The following is a 24,686-nucleotide window of genomic DNA, read 5'->3' on the forward strand; positions in this document are numbered from 1 at the left end:
GTGTTTGTCTTTTGTAGGGTAGGAAAGTGCAAAACAAAACATGGATTTCAGATGAGGGGGGTAGCGTTTAAAAAAGGATCAAAGGGAAAATTTTACACACTGAGTGTGATGGGTATCTGGAATGAGTTGCCAGCGGAAGCTAGAGTTAGGTACAATTGCCATGTTTAAAAGACATTTAGAGATGTACATAGATAGATAGGTTAGAAGATAGAGGCTGTCTAAATTTGTAATGAGGTCAAAATTTACTTTTAAGTCCGAATGAAAGGGTAGACTTAAAAATGTTCTGAATTTTATGAAATAATCTAATCCAAAATTTGTCCTGGGTGTCACTGGGATGTGTGCTTAATTTTGAATAACCTTTAAATATCACTAATTTTGACACTTAGATTTATGTCTCCATTAGATTAATCTTTTGTTTCTTTGTTCATTGTTTTTTTGTTTAAATTTCCCACCCTACCACAGATCTACTTTATTGGATTTTTTTCCCCCATTTCTTGACATCTTAAAACAAGTCTAGTTCTTAATCTTTACCCATTCTGATGAAAGACACAAACATGAAATGCTGCCTCCTTGTCTCTATAAGTGCTCTTTGACCCACTTAGCACTTATAAATTTTTCTCTTTTTATTTCAGATTTACAGCATTTTTCAGTATTTTGGTTCGGTAGAACATTTTGTTCATAAAATATATAATTTGCCAAGTGGCTAAATTTTCTTCTTGCGTTCCTACTGACATCCATCAGTTTCAATTCTGTTTCTGGTTCACCAAACCAGTAAAATAATTTCCCCGAGCACTGTGAAACATTTTACTACCTTTTATGCTGCTTAATGTTCAAGTTAGTGCAGTTATTGTTATTTCTGCTCAATCAGCTGAGCATTATTTGCACAACTTTAATAAGGTTAAGTCCTGATGAAGGGCCTCGGCCTGAAACATCGACTGTTTATTCCCTTCCATAGATGCTGCTTGACCTGCTGAGTTCCTTCAGCATTTTGGGACTCTTGCTCTGGATTTCAGAATGTGCATAATCTCTTGTGTTTATAATAAGCTTACTGAACCTGAAGGAAATATTGCATCAATAACAATTTATATTGGCCAGAAATGTCAGGCCCCCATTAACTGATTAATGTATTGTTATAATTGCTTATGCAGATATTATGTGCTTGTAAAAGATGAAGTAATCACAATATAGCCACTTGAATAATTTGACTGTGATAATTGTAGGTAACATCTCATGTTGCGCTTGATGTTAGCAGTTAACAAAATAGTCCTCGCTGATGTCTCTCAGATCTGTACTAGCTATGGCTTGTGGGCTTGCACATGTGATGTTATTGTATGTATACACAAGTGTATGGCTTTCATCCCTTTCTACTGTTGATTCAAAGTAACGGGGCACAACATGGGGGTTCTCCAGACAGTAGTCTCTGAGGGACTTCAACAAGCAGTCGCAATGCCATCTATTACCATCCAACAGTAATTGTTCAAGTTCTGATGACTGTTTCAAAAGTTGATCTGGGAAATGTCTTAAAGAATTGTTCTTGAGGTTCAGATATTTTAACCTGGTCAGTGGCTTAAAAGTATGATTGTAGAAAAACTCAATAAAATTCTCTGATAAATCAAGCCAAGAGAGCTGCTGAAGAGGTTGAAAGGCGATGTCAGGAATTTTTGCAAGTTTATTGCACTTTAACAGAAGATATTCCAGATTTGATATTCCTGTGAAGGCATGAGGAGGTAGCTCTACGAGTTTGTTGTACCTGAAATCTAGTTCCAAAAGCCCTCCTAAGTCACTGAGGCTATGATTCTCAATGACTGAAATGTGATTATTTTGCAAGAAAAGTCGTCGAAGGCCAATCAGTCCAGAAAATATGTTGGGTTGAATTCTTGTGACTGCATTATTTTCTAAATGCAAACTATGAAGATTAGAAAGACCCTTAAAGGTGTATTCTGCTAAGTCCTTTAAGAAGTTGCTAGATAGATTAAGGATGGCTACATCACAAAGACCAACAAATGCGCCTGGTCTGATCTCCTGTATTTGATTATTATTCAGAGTGAGGATTTCTAGTTGGACTAAGCCCTCAAAAATGTTCTCAGGAAGACTTCTAATTTTGTTGTACCCAAATTGGAGCTCTTCTAGAAATTGAAGTTCTCTGAAGGTCTTGTGCCTTAACCTTGTGATGGAGTTGTTGAACACTCGAAGTACGTGGAGGTTTGGGAGCCCAGCAAATGTCTCCTCATGCAATATGGTAATACGATTGTGGGACAGGTCTAACCACCTGAGAGACTTCATTCCCATGAAAGCTCCAGGCATGATAATGCTGATTTGATTATGACTCAAATAGAGCTTCTGAAGTTTTTGCAGTTTCACAAAGATGTTCCTCTTAATAATTCTCAACAGGTTTGTAGACAGATCAAGTTCCTTCAGCTCTGTCACGCTGGTAAATAGTTGTGGCTGCAGGTACATAAGTCTATTTCCTGCTAAAATAAGCTCCCTTAACTTAGACAAATTATGAAAACTTGCTGTAGGCAACACTGCAAGATTATTCCAACCCAGATTCAGGTACCAGAGATGGGAAAGGCTGGAAAATAATGTTTCCTCAATTTTGCCAAAGTTGTTGTTGTTCAGACTAAGTGAGCCAAGAATTGGAGTGTGCTGGAATACTCTTGGTGTCAGGTGTTTCAGATTGTTCCTTTCCAAGTGGAGGTGGACCAGTTGCTTCAAACCATAGAAAGCATGTTGGTCTATGCTAACTATCTGTCCTTTCTCAAGGTTCAGGAAGTCCAGATTTGGCAGATTTCTGAAAGCATAGGATGGAAGAACTGTGAAGTTGTTACTGTCAAACCACACTGTTTTGGCATTAGTTGGTACATCGTTAGGAATGCTGGTAAGATTGTGAGAGCTGCAGTAGACATTCAGTTCTTCAGTGTAGTCATCGAAAGTGCATGTGCACACGTGAGGGCATGTGAAATTTTTGTTATCTGTCTGTCCCTCTGGTGGTAACTGTGAGTTTGTTCCCATCAGCGAAATGAACCTCAGATAAACAATAAGCAAAACAAAGCAAGTTTCTAAAAGAAAACACAAAATGCAGTAAGAAAACATAAAATATTTGATTTTGGGTAATATTATATTCCTGTTCCTTTGGTTGAAATAAGACAAATAATGATCATCATGGCAATGCTTAGAGCAGGGCAGAATAAATTTCCTGGACACCGGAGCGTTATCCTATAGCTAAGGTACAACAGATTGCAACTTGCCCTGTCCTTTTAACAACATGTTCCGGGGACCTATCCTGTGGGCAATAAAAGGAATTCATAGGTTAGTGATGATTATCCTACTGAAGATACTTATTCCTTAAAAAATGTGTCTTTTATGCTTGAATGTGAATTACAGTCAGTGGCCACACCTGTACACCTGCTCATCAGTGCGAGGATCTAATCAGCCAATCGCGTGGCAGAAACTCAATGCATATAAGCATGTAGACATGGTCAAGAGGTTCAGATCAAACAATAGAATGGGGAAGAAATGTGTTCCCAGTGACTATAATACGACAATGGTATGCAGAAGAGCACATCATTTCAAACCTTGCAGTGGATGGGGTACAGCAGCAGAAGACCACATCAGGTTTCTACTCCTATACCTAATACAGTGGCCACCTAGTGTAAATGAAAAACCATGAACTTTTATTATGCAGTTTTTGTAGCAGTTCTGTTTTTTTTGTGGAAGTAGTGGAAGATTTGAGTGGATTCTATACCACTGTTGGAGATCACGGTACTTTTATTTCGGGCCACATTGGTTTTGTTCATTTCCTATTAAAAGATCCTGAATAATTCTTTTGATATGAAAAAAAATCAAACTTAATTTAAGATTAATTACTGTCCTATCAGAATCATTGTGATAAATTTTGCCAGTTTTGATCATCTTTAACAATTGAAATAAAAATAAATGGCACACCACGCATACTGATTTAATCTATGAGGTCCTACTTCAACAGTTTAGGGGAACACTAGGCTGGGAGTTTGCGGAAGGACTTAGTTTACGAGACTGGGCAAAAAGTGGCAGATGGACTACAGTGTAGGAAAGTGTATGGTCATGCACGTTGGCAGAGGAATAAAGGCATAGAGTATTTTCTAAACGTGGACCACTTAGAAATCAGAAGTGCAGAGGGACTAGAGAGTATCAGTGCAGAATTCCCTGAAAATTAACTTGCAGGTTGAGTCAGTGGTAAGAAAAGCAGATGCGATAAAAGCATTCATTTCATGGGATTACAATATAATAGCAAGGATGTAATGCTGAGACTTTTTAAGCCAGTGGTCAGACCACTTTAGAGTAATATGATCAATTTTGTGCCCCGTATCTAAGAAAGGATCTGCTGGCATTGGAGAGGGTCTACAGGAAATTTTCAAGAATGATCGTAGGAATGAAAGGGTTAATATAAGAGGAGCATTTAATGGCTCTGGGCCTGTACCTGCTACAATTTAGAAGAATGAAGGAGTATCACATTGAAACTTACTGAATAATGAAAGGCATAGATGCAGTGGACTTGCGGATGATGTTTTCAATAGTGGGAGAATCTAGGCCTAGAAGGACGCCTCTTTAGAACAAAAATGAGGAGGAATTTTTTTTTCATTCAGAGGGTGGTGAATTCATAGAATTCATTGTCACAGATGGTTGGGGAGGCGAAGTCATCGGATATACTGGTTATAGGGAGAAGACAGGAGAATGGGGTTGAGAGGGTTAATAAAACAGTCAAGATGGAATGCCAGCATTGACTCCATGGGCCAATTGATCTAATTCTCTCCTATGCCTTATGGTCTTATTAAAGATTTTGTTCTATAGTCAGGGTGTTGGGCATCAGCATCAAACACAGTTATTAGAAGTGAAAAATATTAGCAGGCCGTTCATCTCATTGCTGTCTTGTGCAATGGTGATGGTGTAGAATGGTCAATGCGTTTACGTGTTAGTGAAGTAGTGAGCGCAACGTGTGCCATTTTGTGTGTTAGGAACCAACTGGTAGCCTTAAACACACCAGTGATGTGTTTAATGATTTCAAATGTCGGGATGCAGTGTCTCTAATTACACCTTGGCAGAATCCCCACAGAAGCAAATGTGCATGAAATATTCCAAATTATTTCAAAAACATTGCTCTATGGTCTCTAAATTTTAATCTAATTGCACCTTCTATGGAGGTGGACTTGTGTCAGATAAATTCCAGGCATCACCTTGAAAAGAAATGTTGCATTCCCTCAAATTCTAGTTTCTAAAATCTAAATACTTTAAGTCTCTCTTAGCCATGACTAGTGCAGTATTTTTCTAACCGTTCCTTCACCATTTCAATAATTCACAAGGCCTTGCTAACTGTGGGATTTTTATCTTTGACAAATACTGTGAAACAGTGCGTAGCAGGAAAGAAATAGTCCTGAAAAATTTGTGCACAATGCCGAAATCTATTGTGCTTGCTATTGACTAAGACCCTCCTTACTTTCAACTCCAGCCACCTTCCCCACCAGCCCCCCAAAACCACAATAAGCATCTTACCCACAGATTTGCTCATTTTGTTCCTACTGTATGTTTTCTGAATCGTCTTGTGTCCAGACTGGATAATGCAGGTGGAAAATAGAATTATTCTGCACAGCTTCAGTTTTCATAAGATAGCTTCAGACCACAGGTTGATTCAGCATGGTGTTTCACATGTCTCATTCTTTTCTTAATACATAATTATTTTAACTCCCTCACTGATCAGTGGACTGTGTTAGTGACCAAATGGCAATGAGCCAAAATAAGGTCAGCAGAAAAATAAACATCTGGTTCACAGTAAAGAAAGAATCAATAGTATTTACTTAAAACATCCACATGTAGCAATATTTAGCTACTTTGCTGCCATAAAACATGCTGCTGCCAATGGAATGTTCTTCTTGAGGCCAGATACATTCAGTTAATAAAGATCCGATAAGACCTCTGCCTGGCCAGCTCTCAATAATTAATTATGCAACCTTTCAATTTTGTGTCCCTTGAATGATGAAATTGGGAAAACTTGCTTATTATTGTCACGAGCTGAGGAACAATGAAAACCTATCTTACGTGCCATCCGTACAACAGTGTTTTGAGGTGGTACGAGCCATCAAGTAGTATATTTACAGCGAACATGCCACACAGGCGGACAATAATGTGCAAGGCCATGATGAGGTAGATTATGAGTTCATGAATCCATTTTACCACACAGGGGGACCATACAATGGTCTTATAACTGCAGGATAAAATTTGTATTGGTGTCTGGCGATATGTGCTTTCAGGCTTTCGATATTGAATGGTATTTGTAATAATGGTAACTGTGACACTACCTGGTTGAGTTTTGTTTATATTTTTTTAAAATTCTGTTTTGTGTTTTGGATGCCATTGGGAAGGCCAGCATTATTACCAATCCCTGATTGCTCTTGAGAAAGTAATCGTAAGTTGTCTCCTTGAAGTGGTGGTGAAGATACTCTCAAAGTGTTGTTGGGTATGGAAGTCCAGAGGTTAACCAAACCTAGAAGAAATGATGATGCAGTACCGTGCAAAAGTTTTAGGCGCATATGTATAGCTAGAGTACCAAAGACTTTTGCACTGTACTGTATTTATCAACGTGGAGTGGAGAGCGAGTTTGTAAATCTGGCGAGAGCAAAGAATGTTGGGAACACTGCATGAGGGGTGTGGGACAGGTGGCAGAAGGAGTGCCAGGGGCATGGAATGGTGCAGGTGCAGACACACCCAACCCTGAGACACCAGGCAAGGTCATCTGATTCCAAACAATCGGTTTATTGATCATCACAGAATGTCCCTCTGGTGTTTCCTGATCCCTCCTCCTCTCTTCCCCTTTTCCCAACCGTGATTCCCTTCTCCCTGCCCCCTTTCCACTCTTAGTCCACAATAGAGATCCATACCAGAATTTGGTTTATCATTACTCACATATGTCATGAAATTTGCGTTTTTTTGCGGCCGCGGTGGAGTGCAATGCATAAAATTACTACAGTACTGTGCAAAAGTCTTCGGCACCCTAGATATATATATCCTGTATGTGCCTAAGACTTTTACACAGTCCCAAGTCATGGTTGTATGTGATTTTGAACAGAGTTAAAGTCCAAGTAGACAACATTAACTGCCCTACCCTCATCTCCTTTTTTGGTTACCTCTTCAAAAAAAAACTCTAAAAGGTTTATTAAGCACGATTTTCCACATGCAAAGCAAGTCATGAGAAAAAGCAATACCTAGCAAGAAGTCTCGTAATCAGAATAGCTGGGGGCACTGTAAAGGCAAGGAAAAGAATACTCTTTTAAACTGTATTTATTTCAACGCTCGAAGTTTAACAGGTAAGGGATACGCACTCAGAGAGGGGATTGGCTTTGAGGACCTTGATGTTACAGCCATAAGAGAAACATGGCTGACAGCTCTGTATTCCAGGATAAGAGATACAGATGCTACACAAATTACAGAGGTACAGGGAAGTGAGAAAAGGGTGTAGCCTTTTTGATAACAAAAGGGATGTAACAGCAGTACTTAGAGATGGCATTCTTGGGGGATCATTCAGTGAGCATATGGGTAGAATTTAGAAGCAAGATGCAAAGGCTCTCTCGTGTGTGTACCCAACAATAGTCAGAAGGAATCAGATTACCTTAGATTAGATTATGAAGACACGCAGTCCTCTTTTATTGTCATTCAGTAATGCATGCATTAAGAAAAGATACAATATTTCCTCCGGTGTGATATTACAAAACACAGGACAGACCAAGACTGAAAAAACTGACAAAACCACATAATTATAACATATAGTTACAACAGTGAAACAATGCCATAACTTGATGAAGAAGTCCATGAGCACAGTAAAAGTTCAAAGTCTCTCAAATATCCCACATCTCACGCAGATGGGAGAAGGAAGAAAAGCTCGCCCTGCCATGCCGACCACAATCTGACTCTGAGTCATCCGAAAACTTCGAGCTCTGATCAGCTCTGCGACACCGAGTACTGAGCAAATGATTTGACCTCAACCTCTGTTGCCAACAGCAGGCAAAGTCAGGGATTTTGAGGCCTACCCTCCGAAAGATTCCCAACCACACAGTAATGACAGCAGCGAACGAGCGTTTCAGAAATTTCTCCAGATGTTCCTCTGTGCTTTCACGTCCATTCTCCATCAAATCAGAATTGTTCACGGCCCCTATTTAACAGATACGATATCATTTTTCACCAGAGAGCTGTGCACGCGCACGGTGCGCTGCCTCTCTCCTCCCGCGATGAGCATGTGTTTAGAGTAATTGTTCAAAGTTATAAGAATAATAGGGTTAAGGGCTTGAGGAGGGTGAAATTTGTAAAAAGACAACAAGATGCAAGGTAGATTGTGAGGTCAAGAGTCCCTTTTCTCATACTGGGAGCTGTTCAATTATCTTCTAACAGCGGGATAGTAGATGCATTAAGAAATGTTTTGATAGGTACATGAATCATGAGAGAAACAGAACAAAATGGACATTGTGTAGGCAGAGGGGATTAGTTGGCCATTTGATTACTAACTTAATTGGTTTGGCACACCATTGTGGGCCGAAAGGCCTGTTCCTGTGTTGTACTGTTCTATGTTCTATGTGTCTAGACAAGTTCCCTGTGTCAATATGTAGAGGACTCTTTTCATGTACCCTTTGAAAACATGTCAGTGGAGTACAATTTATTGTATCGTAGGGCATGAGATGCGGCCCAGGAGGGGCAGGCACGGGTCTGTCTGTTCAGGAGCCAGGGTTGGATCAATCTTCATCTAGCAACTCGTCCACTGCCATTCTAACATGGGTGGCTCTGAGCTGGCATCGCCTGATGGAGCGCTTGAAGCACACAAACCTCCAAATGACATCAATGTGTTGATCCAGGTCATGGAGGAGGGAAGTACAGTTAATCTTTATTAGGTTACATTTATAAAATTGATCTGTACCCTTCTGTTTTAGGCAGGTTGCTTATGGGGTTTATTTATATTGAAATGTTAGTTAGTGAGTACCTCTCAAAAGTAATTTTGGCATCTTTAGTTTTGAATAACTTTCATAACTTTACTTGGAATCATTTCTATTGGAAGAATAACTTTCCAACATGTTAAATAACAGAGTAACTATGCCAAGGAAGGACAATACAATTAAGTTCATACACAGTTTCATAATTAAGTTTTATCCAGCCAGTGAAGGTAAAACATTTATGAGTTTTATATTTCACTTCACCGTCCACAAAATGGATAATCTAATAAGATTATTCCTGCTGCTATGCTTTCAAATGCAAGTAACATGTTACCCCCATTACCTATCTGTACAGGCGTGATGTGTAAAGCGTTGGCATGATTTTCCATTTCATGCTAATTCAAGATTGAAAAGAAAAGCAGAACAAAAGGCTTTGTCTTGAAATAAAGTTCTCACTGCTTTCATTTTGATAAACTTTGATCCCATTGCTCTGAAGTTTATGCTAATGACAGTCAATGCTGGAAATCCAGAACACAGCCCAAAATGTCAGAAACACTCAGCAAGTTGGGCAGCATCTATGGAGAAAGAAACAGTCAACTTCAGAAAGGGTTGAAACTTTAGATAGGGAACCGGTGATTCCCAAACTTTCAAGCAACACACGCAAAATGCTGATGGAACACAGCAGACCAGGCAGCATCTATAGGAAGAAGTACAGACGACGTTTCGGGCTGAGACGCTTCGTCAGGACTTGGCTCAAAACGTCAGCCTGACGAAGCGTCTCAGCCCGAAACATGGACTGTACTTCTTCCTATAGATGCTGCCTGGCCTGCTACGTTCCACCAGCATTTTGTGTGTGCTGCTTGAATTTCCAGCATCTGCAGGTTTTCTCATGTTTGAATTCCCAAACTTTTTTGGGTTACCACCCCCTTGGCTCCCAGACCATATCCCCAGTGCTCCCTCCTTTTCTGGCTGTTATATAAAAAAACTATGAATAATTTTGATTTACAATGCACAGTGAAAAAAAATAGGAACTGCAAATTCTAAAGCCATGACAAATAATTGCAAAAATTATTCAAATCTATTTAAAGCTACAAATACATTTATTTCTTTATTTAATTATAGTAAAAACAATTTTCATCAACAATTTTAGAGTGTATATTATAAGTCAAACTATGCACTACTGCTGAAGAATTTTGGCTGGAAATGTCGACTGTACTTTTTTCCATAGATGCTGCCTGGCCTGCTGAGTTCCTCCAGCTTTTTGTCTGTGTTCCTTAGGTTTCCAGCATCTGCAGATTTTCTCTTGTTTGTATTCACTACTTTGTTGCCTTTTCACCTTTCAATGAGATGGATGGGCTTGGTACAGTGCTATCAGCTTCTCAACACTAGGCTCAATGTCGCTCAGAAGGAGTCTCAGATCCCACATGCAGTAACTTGTGGTCTATTTTGTTGCTTTGGAAGAAGTTCGGTGACTGCACTGAAACCGTATTCCACGAAGTATGAAAGAAAGTAATAACCCCAATGGTGCCCCATCTGTTGCACGGACAAGAATGCTGAAGAGTGGAATGTGCTTCTCTTTGAAATTTTGTGACACGTTGGTGATTAGAAACTTGATTCTGATTTTGATTCAGAGTTTGGGCAAATGTCAAGGCAAAGTGAGTTGTGGTTTGTCAGAAGATTGTGCGTTCAATCCAATCCACTGAAGGCTGAGTACTGCGTTGCCTGAGGTTTGGTCATTGGATGAGATGTTACGCCCAAGTCACTTCTGGTTTCTCATCTGGACATAACAGACACAAAGAAGGACAGAGGCACAGGTGCCAGTGCATTATTTAACCCTCAGAAGTTGTAATTTAAGTTGAGCAGCTGTTCTTTATCATACTGATAATTTTAATTTTTAGAATTTTATTTATTGGGATTCAGCGCAGAATAGGCCCGTCCAGCCCTTTGAGCTGCACAGCCCAGCAATCCCCTGATTTAATCCTAGCCTAATCATGGGATAGTTTACAATGACTGATTAGCCTACTAACTAGTTTGTCTTTGGACTGTGGGAGGAAACAGGAGCACCTGGACGAAACCCTCTCGGTCAAGGGGAGAAGATACAAACTCCTTGCAGGCAGCGGTGGGAATTGACCCCGGGTCACCAGTGCTATAAGGAGTTGTGCTAACCACTACACCACCGTGCCACCCCAATCTGTGGAACCAGTTACACAAACTGACCCTTGCACAGAAAGTCTTCATGGCTTTAAATCGGACATTATGAAACATGTTGTATAATTATGAGTTTGATTTTGCTTCAATACAATTATATAGCATCTGTTCAATCAAAAACATTTTACTAATTCAGGCCAAGTTCTTTCAAACTTGCATTTGTGATTAGGTTAACCATCTGACATTAGCAAGAACTCCTGGCCTGATAATATTCTGGTGATAGCATGATAAAGTTCAATCAATGTTAGGAAAACACCTCGCTATAATAGTCAAGGCTGCAAATGTAAAAAAAAAATGCTGGATAGATCATTGTGATAACGTGGTACATGACGGTACCATTTGCGTAATTATTCTTAAATTTAAATGTTTTTCCTATAATTTTATAACTGATTCTTGTGTCACCTCTTGATTAAAGATGAAACGTTGCTTGTGCCTTTTCTTTAATGTTCGAATGAAAGCTGTGTGGACGATACCTGCGATTGGACTGTACACTCACTGGCCACTTTATTAGGTGTGCCCATGCACCTGCTCATTAATGGAAATATCTAATCAGATAATCATGTGGCAGCAACTCAACACATGAAAGCATGCAGATGTGATCAAGAGGTTTAGTTGTTATTCAGACCAAATATCAGAATGGAGAAGAAATGTGACCTCAGTGACTTTGATCATGGAATGATTGTTGGTGCCAGATGGGGTGATTTGAGTATCTCAGAAGCTGCTGAACTCCTGGGATTTTCATGCACAACAGTCTCTAGAGTTTACAAAGAACAGTGCGGTAAACAAAAACCACCCTGTGAGCGGCAGTTCTGTGGGTGGAAATGCCTTGTTAATACGAGAGATCAGAGGAGAATGGCCAGACTGGTTCAAGGTGACAGTAACTCAAATAGCCAAGCGTTAGAACAGTGGTCTGTAGGAGAGCATCTCTGGATGCACAACATAACAAACCCTGAAGTGGATGGGTTACAGTGGCAGAAGACCACAAACATACACTCAGTGGCCACCTCATTATTCACTCTCATCTGGAGCATTTTGTGGGTTGATGTAGCATAAGTGCAAGGGGTCCAGCCCAGGACCCTACCGGGCCATCACCACTGAGACCTGAACTCTGAACCTCTGTGCTGTGGAGCCCAGACGGCTCCCGGTGTCGGCCTCCGAAGTTACTGCTAAACTCTGTCCGGCTGCTGGTCCTCTCCCTCCGAGCACCGATTGACCGAGTCCGTCAGGCTAGAGAGTGGAGGTTCCCGGTTCTCTTCCTCTGAGTACCGACAAAAGTATGGAGAATGACAGAGCTAAGATCAGGCGGGACTTCCAAATACAGTCTGATAAGCAGGTACTGGCCAACCAACCAGATATAGTAGTACTGGACAAGCAACAGGAGAAAGCAATAGTAATAGATGTGGCAATCCCATCAGGAAGAAAGAGTATGAGAAGCTGGAGAAATACCAGGGCTTGAAGGAGCAGATAGAAAGGATGAGGAAGATTAAGGCCAGAATAATCCCGGTGGTGATAGGAGCACTTGGAACTGTGACACCTGGACTGGGAATGTGGCTCCAAAATACCCTGGGAACAACAACAGAGAGCTCGATCCAGAAGAGCGCACTACTAGGAACAGCAAGGTTACTGCGCCAAACCCTGAAGCTCCCAGGCCCCTGGTAGAGGACCAACCAATAGACAACCCCTTAGGAGAACATCATATGTGACTTGAGTGATCGCACTACTACTAGGCTACGCCAACCGTAACTTCCTCGTGGAGTAACACATACAAAGTGCTAAGGGAACTCAGCAGTTCAGGTAGCATCTTTGGAAAGGGCTTTCTGGCTTCTTCCCCCTTCTTTTTCAGTCCTAATGAAGGGTCTCAGCCCCAAAAAATCGATTATTCATTCCCATATTCCCTATTCTCCAGCATCTGCAGAATCTCTTGTGGTTATGATTTCCCTCATGAATCTTCCTTACTATTGCAAAGAACAACTGTCAAGTTATTTGCCTTTAATTAGTTCATAATGAACCACACTCGTTGAAGTGACTGCTAATTTGGTGTCTGTATGTTGTTTTCAGAAGATTCCCTGCCACCAAGGTTAATCTGATTGGCTTGTCCCCAGGATACTGACGGAGTTTTACCGCTGTACCATTGAGAGCATACTCACCAACTGCATCTCAGTGTGGTATGGCAATTGTCCCGTATCGGACCGCAAAGCACTCCAGCGTGTGGTGAAAACTGCCCAGCGGATTATCGGCACCTAATTGCCCACCATTGAGAACACCTACCATAAACGCTGCCTGAGCAGGGCGAAAAGCATTATCAGGGATGCATCTCACCCTAACCATGGACTTTTTACTCTCCTCCCATCTGGTAGGCGCTACAGGAGCCTCCGCTCCCGCTCCAGCAGGCACAGGAAGAGCTTCTTCCCTGAGCCTGTGACACTGCTGAACCTCTCATCACAGCGCTAAGCAGTATTGCACCCATATTGTACTGTCTCAGTACTTTTATATTTGTGTGCTGTATATTTTTATTCGCAGCTATTTTGTAAATAACACTATTCTTTGCATTTCTTGTCAGATGCTAAATGCATTTCAATGGCTTTGTATCTGTACTCGGCACAATGGCAATAAAGTTGAATCTAATCTAATCTAATCTAATCTTGTTGTTGGCTTTATTCTTACATTCTTTCAAAAGAAAGTATTTGCACTTCACCCTTGAACATCAGCCTTGCATCCATAGAGGTTTGGAAGATGACGGTTAATACTTTACAATTTCAATTATTACTTCTCTCAGCAACCTAAACTGTATCTCGTATAGACTAAGTAATTTATCCATTTAAATGAGCTGATCCTTGAGTATCAATATCAATTTTTAACCAGGAATATGTCACCTACAACTTCCTTTGTTCAGATCAAAGTAGCATCCTCCTTCTCAGTAAAGGCTGATGTAAAGTATTCATTTATACACAGAGAGGCCACTTCATTGGGTTCGTCCTGTGAGTTTATGGTTTTCTGCTGGTGTAGCCCATGCTCTTCTAGGTTCAACCTGTTTTACATGCAATGATGCTTTTCTGTACGCAGTTGTAACGTGGGGTTATGTGAACTACTGCCACCTTACTGTCAACTTGAACTGGTCTGGTCACTCTCCTCTGACCGCAAGGCGTTTTTGTCCACAGACGTTCTGATCACTGGATGTTTTTTTTTGGTTTTATCACCCCATTCTGTGTAAACTTTGGAGACTATTGTACGTATGTGAAAATTCCAGGAGGTCAGCAGTCTCCAAGATACTCAAACCACATCAAATTCCGCGGTCATAGTCACCTTTCTTCCCCATTCTGCTGTTTGGTCTGTACAACAACAGAACCTCTCGACCATGTCTGCATGCTTTTGTGCATTGAGTTGCTGCCACATGATTGGCTGATTGGATATTTGTATTAACAAGCAGGTGAATAGGTGTACCTAATGAAGTGGCCACTGAGTGTGCCTTGGCCATGTTCTCTACCTCCACGGGCAGATCTTCCTTTGGATCACCAATCTGATAAGCGCCCCCGAACTATGGACTTACTTTCAAGGACTCTTCATCTCCTGTTCTCGATATTTATTTATTATTATTATTATTTCTGTTTTTGTGTTTGCACAGTTTGTTGTCACTTGCACCCTGGTTAAACGCCCAGGTTGGTGCGGTCTTTCATTGATTCTATTGTGGTTATTAGTCTATTATGGATTTACTGAGTATGCCTGCAAGAAAATGAATCTCAGGTTTGTGTATGATGACGTATATGTACTTCGATAATAAATTCACTTTGAACTATTTTTGAATCTGTTTTACATTTGCAGTGGCCCTTACACACTACCTCTCTCTGCTCCTCTCAGAAACTTTTGGCCTTGCCCTCCAAACATCTCATACATAGCTTAGCACTCACCTCACAAATTCTGTTTTCTTTTTCTCTATGCTTTAATTTACTATCTCTTTTGCCACACAGTGAAATATGTCTTTGGTTGTCCTACCTTTTTCCCACCTAGGCCTGGACTGAGACTCCACCTGAGCTATCTTCTCCTTAACTGCCTTTTGTTGTTCATTTATTGTATTCCAAATTATCCAGGCCAAATCCATGCAAGAAAATATTGCAATTCACAGTATGGTGCAAAAACGTTTGGCACTTATATGTAGCTAGCGTGACTAAAACCTTTGCATAGAACTATAGTAACTTTATGTATTGCACTGTACTGCTGCTGCAAAAAAGCAAATTTAATGTCATATGTGAATGATGATAAACCTGAATCTGATATGTGGGTCTATTGTGGACTGAGAGTGGGAAGGGGGCAGGGAGAGGGGAATCATTGTTGGGAAAATGGGAAAGGAGCTGGCAGGGAGCAGGAAACACCAGAGAGACATTCTGTAATGATCAATAAACCAAATGTTTGGAATCAAATTACCTTGTCTGGTGTCTCAAGGCTGGGTGTGTCCCTTGTCCCTGGCACTCATACCCCTCCCATGGTACTCCACCGACACCATTCCCAACATCCTTTGCTCCCACCAGACTTACAAATTTGCTCTCCGCTCCACATTGACAAATACAGTACTGTGCAATAGTATTAGGCACCCTACGTATATCTACACCTAAGAATTCCACACAGTACTGTTGAAAATTTGTTTAAATTGGTGAAAAGTCAGTAAGTGGTGTTTAATGTGGGAAAATGTGAAGTCATCTAAGGATTCAAAAACAGATTATTGTCTAAATCGAAAGAGACTTTGAAATGAGTGTAATATGGAGAGATCTTATGCTTGAATCATAAAATGTTATCAGGCTTGTGTGGTAAGTATTTAAAAAGACAAAAGACATGTTGGCTTTTATTGTGTGGGGGCTGGAGTTTGGAAATAGGGATGTATTGAACAGGGTGTTGGTGATGCCATACTTAGAATATTGTCCACCGTTTTGGCCCCCTACTCCAATCCAAAGGAGATTCACCAGGATACTTCCAGGAATGAGAGAATTATTATCCGGTTGAGAGAGCAAAGCAAGATGGGTCTGTCGTATTCTTTGTTATCCAGAAGAATGAACAGCGGCCTTATTGAAACATGAGAGGATCCCAAGAGCTCATGCCTTGTGCAGATGTTGAGATATTTTCACCAATGGGAATGAAGGGAAATAGTTTCAGAATAAGAGTTTGGTCATCTAAACTAGAGTATGTAGAAATATCTTCTCTTAGAGGGTAGTAAGTCTCTGGAACCTTCTGCTTCGGAGCATTTTGGAGGCTGGAATATTTGAAGGAATTGAAGTGGAGGTTAATAAACTTTTGAAAGATCAGGGAGTCTGTGGGTATCTGGTACACAGAAAGAGCTGGTGGTAGACCTGAGGAGAGCTAAGGTACCGGTGACCCCTGTTTCCATCCAGGGGGTCAGTGTGGACATGGTAGAGGATTACATATACCTGGGGATACGAATTGACATTAAATTGGACTGGTCAAAGAACATTGAGGCTGTCTACAAGAAGGGACAGAGCCATCTCTGTTTCCTGAGGAGACTGAGGTCCTTTAACATCTGCCGGACGATGCTGAGGATGTTCTACGAGTCTGTGGTGGCCAGTGCTATCATGTTTGCTGTTGTGTGCTGGGGCAGCAGGCTGAGGGTAGCAGACACCAAAAGAATCAACAAACCCATTCGTAAGGCCAGAGATGTTGTGGGGATGGAACTGGACTCTCTGACGGTGGTGTCTGAAAAGAGGATGCTGTCCAAGTTGCATGCCATCTTGGACAATGTCTCCCATCCACTACATAATGTACTGGTTGGGCACAGGAGTACATTCAACCAGAAACTCATTCCACTGAGATGCAAAACTGAGCGTCACAGGAAGTCATTCCTGCCTGTGGCCATCAAACTTTACAACTCCTCCCTTGGAGGGTCAGACACCCTGAGCCAATAGGCTGGTCCTGGACTTATTTCCTGGCATAATTTACGTATTACTATTTAACTATGTATGGTTTTATTACTATTTATTATTTATGGTGCAACTGTAACGAAAACCAATTTCCCCCGGGATCAATAAAGTATGACTATGACTATGACTATGAGACGACACTAGGAGCACAATGAATGCAAGGGCCAGGCAATCTGTGCTTGCTCCTATTTGCTTGTGTTCTTGTGTTTTTCTCTCATTTGGTGTCACAATGTAAATGTTCTAGTCAAGGAAGCTCATGTTCCAAACACATTTCAAAAGTTTCTTCTCCTTCTTGGCCCCTAAATTGTTATTATCCCTGTCAATATTAGAGGAGTTGAAATCTCCCATTAAGTCCACATCGTGCCTCTTTGCAGATCTCCTTCCACTCTTTCCCATTTCAAAAGGACGGCTCGATGAACCTTGAATGGGAAGTTTCTTCACTCCTGAAAAAAGTTGTCGTTGTGAGGCTAAAAAACATATATATGTTTATTTTAATAAAAATCAACAATATTCATAACAAGTATTATTTACAAGAATAAATCATGCAATGCTTTTTCATCCTTACATTCAAAGTCGATGCTTTCAGTACTGCCCTATTACATTCCTACATATCCATCAATAGGACTGTTGCCACTTACATGGCCCTCTGGGCTGGTATCCTATTTCAATAATTGAGAGTCTTCCTCCCCCAACCCAGTAGCAGATGAACCCTACACTGTGGTTCTTTCCCACCGAGCCCTTGTTGTGGCTGTGCCAAAATTCAGTGAGTCCCTCAGCACATACTCCTGCAGCCTGGAATGTGCTAATAATACAGTCCTGGGCAAAAGTCTTGGGCATATGTATATATATATATGTACATATATAGTTAGGGTGCCTAAAACTTTTGCACAGTACCGTAGTAACTCCCACAATGCTGGAGGAACTCAGCAGGCCAGGCAGCAGCTATAGTCAACGAGTATAGTCAACGTTTTGGGCCAAGGACTGCTGAAGGGTCTTGGCCCAAAACGTCGACTGTACTCTTTTCCATAGATGCTGCCTGGCCTGCTGAGTTCCTCCGGAATGTTGTGTGTGTGTCACTTGGATTTCCAGCATCTGCAGATTTTCTCTTAGCTGTAGTAACTTTATCTATTGCATGGTACTGCTGTCACATGTAAAAAAAAACTAATTTCATGACATATGTGAGTGATGTTAAACCTGATTCTGATATGGGTCTCTGTTGTGGACTGAGAGTGGGAAGGGGGCAGGGAGAGGGGAATCATGGTTGTGAAAAGGGGAAGGGAGAGGGAAGCATCAGAGACACATTCTGTAACGATCAATAAACAAAATGTTTAGAATCAAATTACTTCGCCTGGTGTCTCAGGGCTGGGTGCGTCTGCACACACTCCACCCCTCGACCCTGGCACTCCTTCTCTGCCACCTATCCCCCACCCCTCCCGTGGCGCTCCACCCTCACCATTCCCAACATCCTTTGCGCCTTCCAGATTTACAAACTCGCTCTCTGCTCCACGTTGAGAAATGCAGTGCTGTGCAGCAGTCTGAGGTACACCAACTATACACACTGTACGTGCCTCACACTTTTGTACAGTACTGCATAAAAACTGCATTTGACGAGGGCAGGTGCATGTGGAGGTCAAGTGGCAGGCCATACAATACCTTAACAGTTAGCCTAATGCTTCATAATGCCAGCAACCTTGACTTATTTCTCTCAGCTGTCTGTAGGGAGTTTGCATGCTCTCCTTCTGGCTGCATGGGTTTCCTCCAGATGCTCTGGATTCCTTCTCCAGTCCAAAGACATACAGGTTAGTTGGTCACTTGGGTATAATTGGGTGGCATGGGTTCGTGAGCCAAAATGGCTTGTTACAGCGCTGATTGTTTAAATGAATGAATAAATAAGTACATATATGCAGTTTTGAATGTGGCATTTTGAATCTACCCACTGTAATTTGAATTTATGTTAACTTCACAATACTTCAGTCAGATGAATTATAGACAGACACAATTGCTTATGTTGTTCATCCATGTCTCGGTCACTCTCTCTGTGCATCATCAGTTTACACGTTTGATCTCCGATGCCAGAATAGGGAAGGATATCCCCCAACTAAGGTCACGAATCAAAAAAGTTATGTCTTTTCTGTTTATGGATTAAACTACTGAACATAAGCATGCTGACAATGACAGGTAGCTATTTAAAGTATCACTACAGTTTAGACTTTGACTCCAATGGGCAGCATGAGTAAATATTTAAAATTTCTTTCTGCATTGCAGATTCTAACAGTTTTCAAACATACAGGAGACCTTAACATAACCCTTTGTTTATCCTGGCAACAACATCTGAGGCTGTTTAGGGAGCACATGCATGGGGTTCTGGACAGCGTTGTCCCATTGAGTCAGGGGAAGGACGATTGGGTGAAAGAACCATGGTTGACAAAAGAGGTGCAACATTTTGTCAAGAGGAAGAAGGAAGCTTACTTAAGGTTTTGGAAGCAAAGGTCACACAGGGCTTTTGAGAGTAATAAGGCAGCCAGGAAGGAGTTTAAGAATGCACTCAGGTGAGCTAGAAGGGGACAAGAGAAGGCCTTGGCGAATAGGATTAAGGAAAATCCCAAGGCATTTCACACGTATGTGAAGAATAGGAGAATAATTAAAGTGAAGGTAAAACTGCTCAGGGATTAAGGGGAAAATGTGTGCCTGGAGTTAGAGGAGGTAGGGGAGATCCTTCATGAATACTTTCCTTCAGTACTCAACAGTGACGTGAGGTTAATGTAGAACAGGCTAACGTGCTGGAGCATGTTGGAAGTTAAGAAAGACGCAGTTACAATGGGATGCAGACAGGATGCAGAGCTGGGTTGAGAAGTGTATGGGGAACCTTATCAAATGCCTTACTGAAATCCATTAACACTACATCCACTGCTCTACCTTCATCAATGTGTTTTGTTACATCCTCAAGGAATTCAATCAGGCTCGTAAGGCATGACCTGCCCTTGACAAAGCCATGCTGACTATCCCTAATCAGATTACGTCTCTCCAAATGCTCATAAATCCCACCTCTCAGGATCTTCTCCAACAAGTTATCCATTACTGAAGTCAGACTCACTGGTTTATAATTTCTTGGGTTATCTCTACTTCCTTTCTTGAACAAGGGAGCAACATTTGTAACCCTCCAATCTTCCGATACTTCTCCCCTCCCTATTGATCATCGCTAGAGGCTCAGAAATCTCCTCCCTCCCTTCCCACAGTAGCCTAGGGTATATTTCGTCCGGTCCCGGTGACTTATCTAACTTTATGCTTCTCAAAAGCTCAAGCACCTCCTCTTTCTTAATGTCTATATGCATAAGTTTTTCAGTCCACTGTAAGTCATCCCCACAATTGCCAAGGTCTTTTTCCCTGATAAATACTGAAGCAAAGTATTCATTAAGTACCTCCGCTACCTCCTCTGACTCCATGCACATTTCCACTATCGCAGCTGATTGATCCTATTCTCACACAACTCATCCTTTTGCTCTTCGCATACTTGAAGAATGCCTTGGGGTTTTCCTTAATCCTGTTCACCAAGGCCTTCTCATGGCCCCTTCTGACTCTCCTAATTCCATACTTAAGATCCTTCCTAGCAACATAATTTTCTAGAGCTCTAACAGTACCTAGTTTCTTGAACCATCTGTAAGCTTTTCTTTTCTTCTTAACTAGATTTCCTACATCTTTTGTACACCATGGTTCTTTAACTCTGCCATCCTTTCCCTGCCTCAATGGAACATACCTATGCAGAACTCCATAGAAATGTTCCCTGAACATTTGCCACATTTCTGCCATGCATTTCCCTGACAAAATCTGCTCCTAATTTATGTTCCCAAGTTCCTGCCTAACAGCATCATATTTCCCCCTACCCCAATTAAATGTTTTCCCAAATTATCTGCTCCTATCCCTCTCCACCACTATGGTGAAGGAGACAGAGTTATGGTCACTACCTCCAAAATGCTCTCCCACTGAGAGATCTGACAGCTGACCAGATTCATTTCCCAATACCAGATCAAGTACAGCCTCACCTCTAATTGGCTTATATACATATTGTGTCAGGAAACCTTCCTGAACACACCTAACAAACTCCACCCCATCTAAACCCCTTGCGCTAAGGAGATGCCAATCAATATTAGGAAAGTTAAAATCTCCCATCACAACAACTCTATTATTATTCCACCGTTCCAGAATCTACCTCCCTATCTGTTCCTCAATGTCTCTGTTACTATTGGGGGGGTGGGGTCTGTAAAAAACACCCAGTAGAGTTATTGCCTCTTACCTGTTTCTAACTTCCACCCATACTGACTCAGTAGATAATCCCTCCATGACTTCCTCCTTTTCTGCAGCCGTGACACTATCCCTGATTAGCAATGCCACATTCCCACCTCTTTTGCCTCCTTCTCTGTTCTTTTTGAAACATCTAAAGCCTGGCACACTCAGCAGCCATTCCTGCTCCTGAGACATCCAAGTCTCTGTAATGGCCACAACATCACAGTTCCATGTATTGATCCACGCTCCAAGTTCATCCGCCTTGTTTATGATACTGCTTGCATTAAAATGGACACATCTCAAACCATCAGGCTGAGTGTATCTTTGCTCTAACATCTGCCTATCCTTCCTCACAAACTCCCTACAAGCTGTCTCTACTTGTGCTCCAACCTCCCCATCCTCTGCCTCTTCACTTCGTTCCCACTCCCCCTGCAAATCTAGTTTAAACCCTCCCTAATAACATTAGTAAATCTCCCTGCTAGGATATCGGTCCCCCTCAGTTTCAAGTGCAACCTCTCCTTTTTGTACAGGTCACACCTGCCCCAGAAGAGGTCGCAATGATCCAAAAATCTGAATCCCTGCCCCCTGCTCCAATCCTTCAGTCACGCATTTATCCTCCACCTCATTCTATTCCTATACTCACTGTCGCGTGGCACAGGCAGCGATCCTGAGATTACTACCTTTGAGGTCCTGCCTCTCAGCTTCCTTCCTAACTCCCTGTATTCTGCTTTTAGGACCTCCACCCTTTTCTACCTATGTCATTGGTACCAATATGTACCACGACCTCAGGCTGTTCACCTTCCCACTTCAGGATATCGTAGATGCGCTCAGAAACATCACGAACCCTGGCACCTGGGAGGCAAACTACCATCCTTGTTTCTTTTTCACGTCCACAGAATTGCCTGTCCCCCTAACTATAGAATCCCCTATTACCGCTCCCCTCCTCTTCCGTTCCCTACCCTTCTCAGCCGCAGTTCGAGACTCTCAGTGGCACTGTTGCTTCCCCCAGGTAGGTCGTCCCACACCCTCTCAACAGCACTCAAAATGGAGTACTTATTGTTAAGAGGGACAGCTACAGCGTGCACTCCACTACCTGATGCCCTCCCTTCCCTCTTATCATGGGCTGAAGGATCTGTTCTGAGCAGTAATCTTCTCTGTTCCATGTTCTAATGCTGGTGGTGAGACAGCTATTAAAGAGCAGAGATTGAATAGAATTAGTGAGCCAATGTTGACAGGATAAAAAGGGTTGGTTCCTTAGCACTGACACATGGAGAAACTTCTTCACTCAGAAGTTTCTAATCATTGAAATATTCCGGATCAAGATGGATCTATTTTTAGATACTGGGGATGTGGGAAGATGGCAGACAGGTAAATAGGATTAAAGGTTATTCAGCCATAATCTTACTGGATGAAAGAGACAACAAAACCTTCTCTTCTCATAGTTTCTACTTCCTATAATGCTGAATGGTAAGCTGACAGTGGCCATGAGACAGGGAAATCCAGAGAGACAGGTCTACTTTAGTGATTCAAGAAAATAACTTTATCATGGCAAAGATGCAAGGATAAAGGAAATGGTGTTACCCTACAACATGGATAGGTTTGAGATACTGATTGAACAGCCTCAGAGAAAGAAATAATGCAGAGTTCCAATGAAATAATTTGTATTCAAAAATTGTTCATACAAATCTCAATAAACCTATCTCTTCAATCTTTAGCATTTATGGAAATCCTACTGTTATACTTCGAATTCATCCTCCAAAACTCAAATGCTAAAGATGAATAGCAGAGCAGATCTGATGGACCAAATAGCATAACTCTGCTCCTCTGTCTTATGGCCTTAAAACTGCGCACACACACAATGTCCTCCGAAATCAATTGTTTTTTAAAAATATCTTTTGCTCTGTAAGTTTTACGAGTAGGAGAAAATGAGTGTATAAAATAAACTTTATTTTATTGTGCCTTTGTTCAAAGTACAAAGTTCAAGGTTCAAAGTAAATTTATTATCAAAGTGCAACAACGTAACTATGTACAAATCTGAGATTCATTTTCTTGCGGGCGTACTCAATAAAGCCATAATAGAATAATAACAATAATAGAATCAATGAAATACTGCACCAACTTAGGTGTTCAACCAGGGAGCAAAAGACAAACTGTGTAAACACAAAAGGAAAGAAATAATAATAATAATAATTAATAAATAAACAATAAATATTGAGAACATAAGATGAAGAGTCCTTGAAAGCAAGTCCACATGTTGTGGGAACATTTCAATGATAAGCAAGTGAAGTTGAATGAAGTTATTCTCTTTGGGTCAAGAGCCTGATGGTTGAGGAGTAAATAGTCACAGTTATACTTTATTGATCCCGGGGGAAATTGGTTTTCGTTACAGTTGCACCATAAATAATTAAATGGTAATAAAACCATAAATAATTAAATAGTAAATACCAGGTGGTTTGGGTCCTGAGGCTCCTATACCTTCTTCCTGATGGCAGCAGTGAGAAGAGATCATGTCCTGGGTGGTGGGGTTCCCTGATGATGGATACTGCTTTCCTGTGACAATACTTTATGTAGATGTGCTCAATGGTGGGGAAGCCTTTATCTGGGATTGACTGGGCCCTATCCACTACTTTTAGTCAGATTTTCCATTCAAAAGCATGGGCGTTCCCATATCAGGCTGTGATGCAGCCAGTCAATATACTCTCCACTACACATCTATAGAAGTTTGTCTAAGTTTTAGACGTCATGCCGAATATTTACAAACTTCTAAGGAAGAAGAGGTGCTGCTGAGCTTCCTTTATAATTGCATTTATGTGCTGGGCCCAGGACAGGTCCCCTGAAATAATAAAACACTGAGGAATTTAAAGTTGTTGACCCTCTCTGCCTCTGATCCTCCGATGAGGACTGGCTCAAGGACCTCTGCTTTTTCCCTCCTGAAGTCAGTAATCAGTTCCTTGCTGACATTGAGTGAAAGGTTATTGTTACGGCACCACTCAGCCAGATTTTCAATCTCCCCCCTGTATGCTGATTCGTCACCACCTTTGATCCGGCCTATGACAGTGATGTCATCGGCAACCTTGAACATGGCATTGACGCTGTGTTTAGCCACGCAGTGAGTAGGGCAGGGGCTAAGCTCACAGCCTTGTGCTGCACCTGTGCAGATGGAGAGCGTGGAGGAGATGTTGTTACCCATTGAACTGACTGGGGTCTGCAAGTGTGCCTTGATTATTGTGCCTTTAAAAATACAGTTATTTTATTACTTTCATGAAACTAGTTGAAAGCAATGGAAACACAAAAACATGCAGCACTTGAAATAAAAATAAAAGGCATT

The 24,686-nt window shown here is 41.4% G+C and overlaps 1 protein-coding gene across 2 annotated transcripts; it reads right to left on the reverse strand.

The window, feature by feature from the left end:
* Positions 1–1,245: 1,245 nt before the first annotated feature.
* Positions 1,246–5,668, reverse strand: igfals (insulin-like growth factor binding protein, acid labile subunit). 2 transcript variants are annotated; one of them, XM_072268970.1, is made up of 2 exons: positions 5,530–5,668; positions 1,246–3,059 (listed from the first exon to the last, which is right to left on the reverse strand). In XM_072268970.1, exons 1-2 carry the CDS (start codon positions 5,543–5,545, stop codon positions 1,246–1,248), a joined length of 1,830 nt encoding a protein of 609 aa, XP_072125071.1. In that variant the 5' UTR covers positions 5,546–5,668. The 2 variants fall into 2 exon arrangements, 1 of the variants encoding a protein (XP_072125071.1); XR_011887290.1 differs by lacking the exon at positions 1,246–3,059 and adding an exon at positions 3,115–3,283.
* Between the last annotated feature and the right edge of the window lie 19,018 nt (positions 5,669–24,686).

This window comes from Mobula birostris, chromosome 9, assembly GCF_030028105.1.
Source record: "Mobula birostris isolate sMobBir1 chromosome 9, sMobBir1.hap1, whole genome shotgun sequence".
Classification (NCBI taxonomy): domain Eukaryota; kingdom Metazoa; phylum Chordata; class Chondrichthyes; order Myliobatiformes; family Myliobatidae; genus Mobula; species Mobula birostris.